The 12,015-nt window shown below is 35.2% G+C and overlaps 1 protein-coding gene across 8 annotated transcripts in view; it reads left to right on the top strand.

Annotated features, from left to right (window-relative positions):
• The window catches only part of ATOSA (atos homolog A), a 115,996-nt gene that overhangs the window by 83,532 nt on the left and 20,449 nt on the right, over nt 1-12,015 (top strand). For 7 of the 8 annotated variants that reach the window (XR_005795826.1, XM_040492724.1, XM_040492723.1 and 4 more), the window contains 5 exons: nt 2,874-3,058; nt 3,973-4,175; nt 4,450-4,575; nt 5,934-7,779; nt 9,649-9,768. Coding sequence is in view for 7 of the 8 variants with exons in the window: in XM_040492724.1 (XP_040348658.1) it covers nt 2,874-3,058; nt 3,973-4,175; nt 4,450-4,575; nt 5,934-7,779; nt 9,649-9,768 (2,480 nt within the window). In the remaining variant the exon portion in view is untranslated. The remainder of the gene's footprint in view (nt 1-2,873; nt 3,059-3,972; nt 4,176-4,449; nt 4,576-5,933; nt 7,780-9,648; nt 9,769-12,015) is intronic. The other variant, XM_040492720.1, reaches the window with a different exon arrangement.

Genomic DNA, 12,015 nt, shown 5'->3' with positions numbered 1-12,015 from the left:
ACATCTTGGCATCATTCAGCATTCCAAAGATTAGGAGCCACTGCTCTGTCACAATTCTTAGTTTTCCAGGATTACCTGACAAACTCAGGGAAAGGAACAGGATGAGCCCAGAGAAATCTCTCAGGAGCTGAAATCATGCCATGTAGCCCATGGCAAGCCTGAGGTATCTTTGAAAACCCACAGAACCACCAGAGAAAGGGATTGAATGGAATCCTTTTTACATCTTTTGATTCCCCATGAAGGACACCAGGATTTAACTCAGTGAATCCCAAGGGACTACAGGAAACCTTTGATTTATAATCTAATTGATTTCTAGAGGAAAGTGGAAAGTTGAGATCACTCTCTTGTTTTTCTTGTCACATTATTATAAACTAGGGTTCTGTCCCTGGAAACTACAGATCTTCCCTGACTTACAGCAGGGTTACATCCTGATAAGACATTTTCAACTTATGATAGGTTTAAGTGAAAAATGCATTTAACATTCCAAACCTAGCAAATGTCATAGCTTAGCCAAGCTTGCCTTGAACGTGCTTAGAACACTTACATTAGACTACAGATGGGCAAAATCATCTAACACAAAGCCTATTTTATAATAAAGTGTTGAATATGCCTGTAATTTATTGAACACTGTACTGGAAATGAGAGAAAGAGAATGGTTGTGTTGGTACAGATGGTTGTAAGTGTATTGGTGGTTTGCCCTCTCCATCATGTGGCAGACTGGGCCCTGGAGCTCACTGCAGCTGTGCAGCGTCACGAGAGGACCCTACCATATTGCTGGTCTGGGACCAGATCAAAAGCCAAATCACTTTCACGCCATCGTCAAGTCAAAAAATAGTAAGCTGATGAGGGGCTGTCTGTTCCAATATTTTATATATTCCATATATATTCCAATCCATATATTATTAATATATATGTTGCATATTATTATTTTACTTACATTTTTATAAACATATACTAAAGTATGTAATAACAGTTTTTATAGCTGCAATGAAAGAAAGCAGGCATGAGGTAGTAGTGGTTAAGGAACCAGATTCTGGAGCCAGACTGTAGATTCAAATTCCAACTTCATTCTTTACTGGCTGGGTAATCTTGGGCAAGTTACTTAACATCTCTATGCTTCAGTTATCTTTAAAATGGTAGTAACAGTTTCCGCCTTATAGAGCTGCTCTGAGGATAGAATGATTTAATGTGTAGAAAGTACTTAGAACTGGCAATGTCTGACATTGTTAGTAAGTGTTCACTGTTATTTTATATGTTGCACATGGTCATTTTAGGGAATATTTTCTGAATGGTCTTAAAATACCAACTCAATAAAGTTGGCTTTGAAGGCTGCTGCTTTTCCAGATAAGCCTTCCTGATGCTAGAAATGGGCATTCTTCGGCATTTCCTTCAAGGCTATTCATAATCTGGCTCCAGTCCTTTCTTTTGCACGCTTTCTCTATACAGGTTCTCTACTCAGGTTGCACTTTCTCTCTCCTGGTTCTGCTCAATGCCTACCTCCTTTAAAAAAAAAAAATTGTTTTCAGTATAGTTGTCCCACAATGTTACATTAGTTCCTGTGTACAACATAATGATTCAGATTTTCTATGCTGTGCTCATAAGTGTAGCTACCATCTATCCCTAAACAACGCTATCAGAATATCATTGACTATATTCCCTATGCTCTGCCTTTTATTCCCTTATTTATTCCATAACTGAAAGCCTGTATTTCCCACTCTCCTTCACAAATTTTGCCCATCTCCCAGCCCCCTTGCCTCTGACAACCACCAATTTGTTCTTTGTATTTAGAGGTCTGACTCTTTTTGTGTATTTCAATGCCTACCTCTTTTGCAAAATTTTACCACTGTTATCTGAAAAATGTTGGAATGTATTAAATGCTGTAGTGTTCTATTTGTTTTGAAGATGATTTATGAATCACGAACCCTTTGAGACCAGGGTCTATGCCATAGTACAATTCTGTATCCCCTGTCACTTAATACAGTGTAGCAAGTACTTAAAGTATGTGTTATTTAATTGGATTACACAACAAATTGAATTTGTGTGTGTACATTTGCACGAGTGTTCAACTCGTGTAACAGGTTAACACTTTTGAAACTTAACTGTTTCACAAACTTGGAGCACTTGTGAGAAATTTAAAAATTACTACAAATAAGTGAGAACACCTGCATATCAAATTGTTTGGAACTGCATAGTAACAATAACAACAACAAAATTCACACTTTATATATTGTAATTTGGGCCTGCATCTGCTGCGATAATTATAACATTTCTCCTTTTGAAACTACTAATACTGTAAGGCATAGGCAGAGAAGGACTCCAGAGCTCTGAGCTCTGAATGTCCACAGCACAGATGGGTTGTAAGAATAAGGAACTAGATAAGAAAGGGACAAAGGAGACAAAGGGAGAAACATGTATTTGAATTTGCATCCTTAATATTTAATAATAGTAATAAAACAGCTAAACAATATGACATAATAAGACCTTTTAACCTTTTGGTTATTGGTGAAATTTTGGGTATAAAAACTGTTGCACTTATCTGAAAAATATAAGATATCTAAATATCTATAGGATTATAAATTTATTCCTAAATCTTTAGACATTTTAACTGAAATTGACATAAAAATAATTTTATGCTATAATTTCAACCATCTTTGTCTTAACTGAAATTTGGAATTATCCATTCTCTCCTTACCTTGTATACCTTGTGAATCAAGAGTTTACTGTATTTTAATTGCCTGATTTTTACCCCCCTTTCACTCTTTGTTACTGAATATACTTGAATATAGATTGTGACATTAGGTATTTTAGGTGTAAACGGTGAGTTCTTAACAAGAATACATTAAATTAGAGACTCATTTTTTTTTTTAAACCAGATACTCTAGATGAATATTTTGAATATGATGCAGAGGAGTTCTTGGTCTCTTTGGCCTTGTTAATAACAGAAGGACGAACACCTGAATGTTCTGTAAAAGGTCGCACAGAAAGTTTCCATTGCCCTCCAGCACAGTCCTGTTACCCAGTAACTTCCAAACATGAATGTAGTGACAAGCTGGCTCAGGTGAGAATTGTGTATTGAGTATATTTTCTTTTTCTTTCATATAAACTAGTTTAAATTCTGTGATCACTTTTGTTACATGACAATTAAAATGTTCACACTTAAGTTTAAAATCACTTATAACTACAATAAAAAAAATCCTAATCTTGGACCATAGCTAATACCCCTAACTCTTAAGCGATGCTCTTAAAGTCACAGTAGGTACCTTTGCAGATCAGCATGCAGGGTGACAGCCAAAATCATACCTGCCTTCTTACTCGCCAGATTTAAGATAATTGTTGCTATTGATCTTGTGTTTATTTGGTAGAATTATTTTCATGATTATTTTCTTCAGATTAACCAATTTCCCTTTTATATTCCTTTCTTTTTTCCTACTGGAGGATACTTTTTGCTATCATAGTAGTATTTTTATATAATGTTAAAAATAGTTATTTTGATAGGTACTGTATAATTTGCTATAGGGATTTTCCCAACAGTTTCTTAAATGTAGTCCAAAATTTTACATTTTTAAAATCTTGTCTATTTTGAGCATTTAATGAAAATGAGATTTTAATATTTTGGTTTTTACTTAGAATGAATCTTTATTTTGTAACAATGACATAGTTAACAAACTAGGCTGGGCCACCTCAAGGCCTGTCAGACGTGGTGTATGACAGTTATTTTTCCACAAAATAGAGCAGAAATATCCCCCTCCCCAAGAAACTTTGCATCATAAATGTTCAGTACTAATCCTTGTACTCTAGAACTCACTAGTGTTAATCCACTATTTAATGAGGAAATCTAAATAAGCTTAAGCAAAGATCTACAGTTGACTCATTTCTCATATAGATGTCTATTTTACAATTATAATTTTAAACTGTAAATATAAAATGCCTTGGGTTATTGAGGTATTTCGCTTACATTCATTTTCTCTTAAGTGTCGCCAAGCCAGAAGAACTAGGTCTGAGGTCTTACTGTTGTGGAAGAATAACCTTCCAATCATGGTGGAAGTGATGTTACTCCCAGATTGCTGCTACAGTGATGATGGGCCCACCACAGATGGAATTGATCTCAATGATCCTGCAATTAAGCAAGATGCATTATTATTAGAAAGATGGATATTGGAGCCAGTTCCTCGACAGTAAGTAGTTGAACTGAGTTTCAAGTTGTTCTTGCTAAGTCAGGTTTTCCATTGCTTCTATAAATTATTTTAGTAATGTATCATGTCTTTGACTCTAATGATGTAGTAAAATTTAGACATTTAGTTCTTCTCCGACTTCAAGTGACACTAGTAAATACACTTCGATACTCTTGAAAGCACATATCCAGAATATATTTATTTTAGCTTCTGTATTTCTAAAGTTCAATCATTTTGTACTTGCTGACATTTAAATGATACTTTTTACTTCCCTTAGGAGTGGTGATCGATTTATTGAAGAGAAGACTCTTCTATTGGCTGTCCGCTCATTTGTGTTTTTTTCTCAATTAAGTGCTTGGCTGAGTGTTTCCCATGGTGCTATTCCACGAAATATTCTTTACAGGTATGTCTTGGGCAAAATAAGGACAGTGTGTATTTAACCTTGTTGGTTAGCTACTGAATGATATTTTACCTTTTAAGCAGTTTATTTCCTTCATTTCTAAATGTAAGTGGATAAAATTTACTGAAGATTTTCTCAAAACAAGTTAGAGAATTTAAATGCAAATCAGTATGAATTTTACTTTATTTCTTTTTAATTTGCTTTTTATTTTTTTAATGTTTGTTTACTTTTGAGAGAGAGGGAGACACAGAATCAGAAACAGGCTCCAGCTCTGAGCTGTCAGCACACAGCCCAACGTGGGGTTTGAATTCCCAAGCGGTGAGATCATGACCTGAGCTGCAGTCAGATGCTTAACCAATTGAGCCACCCAAGCACCTCCGGCATAGAATGGTTTTCAGAGAGCTTTTTAGCTTTAAAGAACCCCCAATGGGCTTATGTATAAAAACTTTCTGGGCTGCCGAATTTCCATAATGGTAGACTTATTTAATTTTTGCATCTTGAAAACTGTAAATTTACAGGCTGCTGACCAAGTGTCTAATTGTTTCTTTAGGCAGTTGGCCCTGAGATTGAGTATCTCTTAATCACCTTGTACAACAGAATTAGCTAAATCCATTTATTTAGAGTAAATGTCATTTTTTTTTGTTTTAAGAAATAATTCTAAATTATAGTATTCTTGAGCTTTAATGCCTAAGTAGTCTAGTGTTCGTAAAAAGATCATCTCTAGACTCTTTCCATAATGTCCATCAACTGATGAATGGATAAAGAAATTGTGATTTATATACACAATGGAATACTACGTGGCAGTGAGAAAGAATGAAATATGGCCTTTTGTAGCAATGTGGATGGAACTGGAGGGTGTTATGCTAAGTGAAGTAAGTCATACAGAGAAAGACAGATACCATATGTTTTCGCTCTTATGTGGATCCTGAGAGACTGAACAGAAGACCATTTGGGAGGGGAAGGAAAAAAATAAAAGATTAGAGAGGGAGGGAGCCAAAACATAAGAGACTCTTAAAAACTGAGAACAAACTGAGGGTTGATGGGGGGTGGGAGGGTGGGGAGCGTGGGTGATGGGTATTGAGGAGGGCACCTGTTGAGATGAGCACTGGATGTTGTATGGAAACCAATTTGACAATAAATTTCAGATAAAAAAAATCATCTCTATTCTAAGCATAAACTATTGTGCTTTTTATGTTGGTTTTATCAGAATGACATGCATGGTAAAGTAGCTGAAAGTAAACCATTAATAGTAATTAATGCAAATAAAGAGAAGTATGTAACTGTTGAAAATTTTTTATAATATATGATAATGTTATAAGCATTACAATGCATTGATTCTGTATATTTCTATATGATTCTAGAATCAGTGCTGCTGATGTAGACCTGCAGTGGAATTTTTCACAGACCCCGATTGAACATGTGTTTCCTGTTCCTAATGTTTCTCACAATGTGGCCTTGAAAGTCAGCGTTCAGTCCTTGCCCAGACAATCTAATTATCCAGTTTTGACCTGTAGTATTCACACTAATATTGGCCTTTATGAGAAAAGAATTCAAGAACATGAACTTAAAGTCCATCAGCATCGCAATTCTAGTGAAGTAGAACAATGTAGTACAAATAGTTCACAGCGTCTGTGTAGCAAACAATCTTGGACCATGGCACCTGAAAGCATATTGCATGCAAAAAATGGCACAACTCCAGAATATACTGCAGCTGTCAAAAATGTCAAACTGTATCCAGGCACTGGCAGTAAATCTGACTATGGAACACGTCAAGCCAATATTCTGGGCTTCAGTGGTAGAGGAGATAAAAAGTCACATGAAACACCAGTGAGAACTTTAAAATCATTTTCAGTGATTGATTCCAGGGTCTCTAGCCACCAGAGTTCCTGGCAGTCAGTTGGTGAGACTAATCCTTTAATAGGCTCTTTAATTCAGGAGCGACAAGAAGTTATTGCAAGAATTGCTCAGCATTTGATTCATTGTGATCCAAGCACTTCCCCTGTTTCTGGACATCCATTTAATATGCAAGAGTCTAGTTCACTTAATTCAAAACTTTTCCGGGTTTCAAAAGAAAATGAAAATGTGAGAAAATGTAAAGAAACTTTGTCCATTTCCTTTGGTAGTCCTGAGCTTACCTCCTCAGAAGACACCAGTGAGGGAAAAATTCAAGTAAAACCAGATACTCCTCGAAGTGAAACTGGCAGTTCCAATGGTCTTTATTCTCGTCAGTCTGTTGGTGAGACAAATCCTTTGATTGGCTCTTTACTCCAGGAGCGACAAGATGTTATTGCAAGGATTGCTCAACACTTGGAGCATATTGATCCAACTGCATCACATATACCCCGGCAGTCATTCAACATGCATGACTCCAATTCGGTTCCTTCGAAAGTATTTAGGAGTACATATGAAGACAACAATTTGTGGAAGAAAAACAAGGATGTTACCTCTGTTTCCATTTCCAATACAAAAATTTCCTTGTTAGAAGACAGCAGCGAAGGGGAAAACTTAATACCCAATAAATCATTTAGTTATTTTAAATGTAATGGTAAAGTCGAATCCTCTTTGAAACCTCAAATAAGAAATCTGTATCAGGACAATCCTAGTGAAACCATCCAAAATACTTTTCAAGAGACACAGAACAAAGCCACTAGTTTATTGACTCCCTCAAATATGCCTCACTGCAAAAAAAATAACTTAGATTTGACAGTCAGATTGGAAAATACACTTTCTGAGTGTCAATTTAAGAAGCAAGAAATTAGCAATGAAACTGATAAAAAGTATTCAAATTGCAACAGTATTGACAAACAGATTTGCACAGATAAGTATAAGGAAAAAAGAATAAAAAATGAAAATTCTAATCCAGAATATTTTAAGAATCATGAATTTGATAACTCCAAAAAAGATGACTCAAAAATAAAAGCTACTATGTTGGAAATGTCTGAATATTTGAACAAACATGAAAACAAGTGCTCAAATAAAGACTCAGAAAGGCCTAAGACATGTGAGCAAAATACTCAACTTAATAGTATAGAAAATTATCTCAATAAAGATAATGAAGTTCGCAAATGCAAAAAGCCAGACCTATTAAAAATTGAACAGGATAAGACAGAAGAGATAATTGATGAAAAATCTCAAAACTGTTCTCAGAGAAAGAAAGTAAAAGACTGTTTGTCTACATGTGAACAACTGAAAAATACAGACGTGTTGGTAGGTAACATCTAATATTTCAAATATAATTCTCAAACATTTATCATAGTTTCAATTTTGTTTACAGAAGATCTAGTTATAAAGGCCTAAGGTGCCCATTAATTATAGTAAATACAGTCAGTTCTAATAAACCTGCTACAAAACTAGTATTAACATCCTTGGAAAATAACCTACTTAATTAAGAGCAAATGCTAGGTGAATTCTTCCCATTGCCCTTTTTTTGGTTATTTCAACACTAGACAATTGCTGGAGGGTAATTAGGAGTCAGAAATGAAACTCACATCAGCTTAATGTATCATTTGTTAGTAGCTCTGGCCTAATACAATGCACCCGTTGTAATGCCACTGGTCAGCTAGGGATTTTAGGAATATCTATAGAGAAGTCACGAGGCTGTTTGTTGGTTAGAATGCCTGGGTTCCTGTCCTGACTTCACAATTTTGACCTTAAGTCACTTAACTTCTAAAAACCTCAGTTTCCTCCGTTCTAAAATAAGAATGATAAATCTCTTTTGCCTATCTCAGAGTTGTGACAATCATATAATAGATTTTAAGAAATTTTGTGAATCTTTAATGTACTATATAAATAAAAGATACTTATTTACATTTTATTTAACTTTCTACCAAACCATTTTTTAGCTTTAGAAAATTATTATTAGGCAGAGAGAGGAACACCGAGAATCCAAAGCAGGAACCCAAGCCATTAGTGCAGAGCAGGATATGGGGCTCAAACCCACAAACCAGAGATCATGACCTGAGCCGAAGTCTGACGTTTAACCAACTGAGCCACCCAGGTGCGCCTGGAAAAGTACTTTTTAACTGTCTTGACCTAAATCTGAATGTCCTTAGTTTATCTTCTTTATCAGTAAAATTAGTTCTGCTGGACATAAGAGTTTTAATAATTGTACCATGTTTCCAATTTCTGTTTTTCAATAGAATATCTAACATGGATTGTATCAAATGGTAGTTTGCAATTTTCTAAAACTATAATTGTCACAAAAACAGTTAGCTTTTCATGATCCTTTCTGGTACCTAAAAGGAAAACTTAATTTGGCCACTGTATTTTTCAAGCTACTAATATTCGGTTTTTCATGCTCTTGTTTTAAATATAATCATACAACATTTACTAAGTGCCCAGACACTCTTCTGAATATTTTACACATATTGGCATAGTTAATCCTTCCACTAAACTATGAGAGTAAACTAGAGTAAACTCCAGTTTACAAATGAGGACCCTAGGACTGGAGAGCTTAAGTAACTTGCCCAAGGTCTTACAAAGCTAGTAAGTGGCAGAGCCAGGACCCAAATTAGACTTTTCTGATTTTTATGTGTTGCTATGAATTTCTAGTGTTTGGGTTTAAACTTGACTAAATTCTTAAGAAATAGCTTGTTTCTGTATCACATCAAAAACATGGTACTGCAACTGCATTAGATATATTTTTAAATTCACATTTATTGTATTTCTGTGTCGTGCTCTACCAAATTACATGCTTTGAGAACGACTCTTAATATTAACATAGTTTTATATTTTAGAATACTCTTTTTTCTACCTGTGAGTAGTTGTTTTTTCACAAATTAAAAGTATCAAATATTAGCTTACCAGATGTTAGACTCTGAGTATTTATAAATATGACCATATGTATAAGACGATTATATTTGGACATAGTTTCTTTAGAATATTTGAGTTTATTCAGTACTTTAGAAAAAAACTCTTAGACATTGTTTTATTAAAGTGTATATGTGTGTGTGTGTGTGTGTAGATCTAGATCTGTAGATGATTAGCATTACCACCCAAGATGTAATATCTCAGTACTTATTAGGGATAAGACCAAAATTACTTAAATGTTATCATTAAAATTAATTATTTTCCTAGCAGAAGACTATACCACTGAAACATTCAAGTGTCTGGCGGAAACATAATTTTCATTCCTTAGATGGGACCTCAACCAGAGCTTTTCATCCTCGAACTGGATTGCCTCTTCTCTCAAGTCCTGTAAGGTTTCTTTCTCTTATTTCATATTAATACTTGGAAACATCTAAAATGTTTACAAATTATTTTATCTGAATTGTAATTGAAAAAAATTTAAATGCACTTTTTTATTAAAAAAATTTTTTTAATGTTTTTTATTTTATTTTTGAGAGAGACAGAGACAGAGTGTGAGCTGGGGAGGGGCAGAGAGAGAGAGAGAGAGAGAGAGAGAGAGAGAGAGAGACTCCAAAGCAGGCTCCAGGCTTCGAGCTGTCAGCACAGAGCCTGATGCAGGGCTTGAACCCACAAACCTTGAGATCATGACCTGAGCTGAAGTCAGCTGCTTAACCAACTGAGCCACCCAGGCACCCGAAAAATGTAAATGCCTTTAAAAGGAATTTCCAGCTAGAAACCACTTTTTAATACATTTAATAGCTATGTGTTAATATGAGAAAAGACTAAAAATATGAAAAAAATTAGGATTATAAAATTTCTCTGAAATTCTTTTGTCTAATCTTTTAATTATTACTAAATATAAAGAAAATATTTAGTGTCAAGTGGGTTTGTATAAATAAATTTGTATCTGAAGCTGGTTGACATCACCAGCTGAGTTATTTGGGAATCAGATTTGTGGTTATTATTGATTTGGAACCCATGCAGCATCTTATTTTGAGACATATAAATTTCCCCACTCTACATTTACAAATAGATTTGTAGATCTGAGTGCAATGGTTAGGAGTCTTGCTTTGGAATCACCCTGACTTCACCCTAGCATAATGTCTGCTTTAGTATTATGGGGATGATTAATATAATTCCTAACACATAGTAAGCTATCAGTTGTTAGCTGGTATACCTGCCATTTCAGTTAAACCTCAGTCAAGTGATCAATATCAGGGAGAAGTAAAAGCATATATGTTTTGCTACTGATAGAAGATAATTTTTGGTGCTTTGCGTGTTTTTTTATTTATTTATTTATTTTGGGAGAGACAGACAGTATGAGTCGGGGAGGGGCAGAGAGAAAGGGAGACAGAGAGAATCTCAAGCAGGCTCTGCACTGCCAGTGTAGAACCCAATGTAGGACTCAAACTCATGAAACCGTGAGATCATTCCTTAAGCCAAAACCAGGAGTTGGACGCTTAACCGACTAAGCCACCCAGTCACCCTACTTTATCTGTGTTTTTTTAAGTAAACTCTAAGGATACAATATCTGGCCTATGTTCAAAAAATAATTATTGAATAAGAGATCTTGAATTTAAATTTATAACTTGGACCTTAGGTGTTTGTCTTAGAGAAGCTGAATTCCAGACAACTTAAAATAACCCCAAACATTTGACCTAGGTATGAGGTGCTTTCAAAAGACCCAAGTGATCAGGAAAAAAGATTTGTCAGCATCATACTGATAAAAAGAGCATTGTAGACTTCTGTTCAGCATGGTAGACTGAGTTCATCTACAAAGACTCTTCCTCCCAAAGATGGAAATCATGGATAGAATATAACCTTTAATAAAAATAATATGTAATACCTGATATAACTTTTAAGTACATAATATAATGTAAGAGAAAGAAAGATAAATCTCCAAATACTCATATGAGGCAAATTATGGCCCTCTGGGATATCTGAACCTAATTTAGTGCTAGGGTTTAATGCCTCTGCTGGGACAGGTACAAACAGGGGGTAGGGATGCAAGGACTTACTTGAAAAAACTAAATAGAAATTTTAAATATGAAAAATATTTTAATTGCTGTATACACACACAACATATGTGCCTACAAATACAGAAGGATTAACATTGAATCAGAATCAGCTGTATAGCAATGTAGTGATGGGTGGACAGATGCTAAGAAAGCGTCTTGAATAAAGTACAGAAAGGAAGAGAGTTGGTAAAATATGGAAGAGCCATGGAGGATTAAATGAGATGCTGAATAGAAGTGTAGTACAAATTCTAAAAGTAGAACTAAGTGGAACAAAGAAAATGCAGTATCAGAAGAAATGAAGGTAGGGGCGCCTGGGTGGCGCAGTCGGTTAAGCGTCCGACTTCAGCCAGGTCACGATCTCACGGTCCGTGAGTTCGAGCCCCGCGTCGGGCTCTGGGCTGATGGCTCAGAGCCTGGAGCCTGTTTCCGATTCTGTGTCTCCCTCTCTCTCTGCCCCTCCCCCGTTCATGCTCTGTCTCTCTCTGTCCCAAAAATAAAATAAAAACGTTGAAAAAAAAAATTAAAAAAAAAAAATTGAAAATGTCAATACTAACTGCAATTTTTTAAAAACTGGGAA

The sequence above is a fragment of the Herpailurus yagouaroundi genome, unplaced genomic scaffold (assembly GCF_014898765.1).
Source record: "Herpailurus yagouaroundi ecotype Mexico unplaced genomic scaffold, PumYag 184, whole genome shotgun sequence".
Taxonomy (NCBI): Eukaryota; Metazoa; Chordata; class Mammalia; order Carnivora; family Felidae; genus Herpailurus; species Herpailurus yagouaroundi.
Note: the sequence above shows the minus strand (reverse complement) of the source record. Positions and strands in the feature narration are given on the sequence as shown.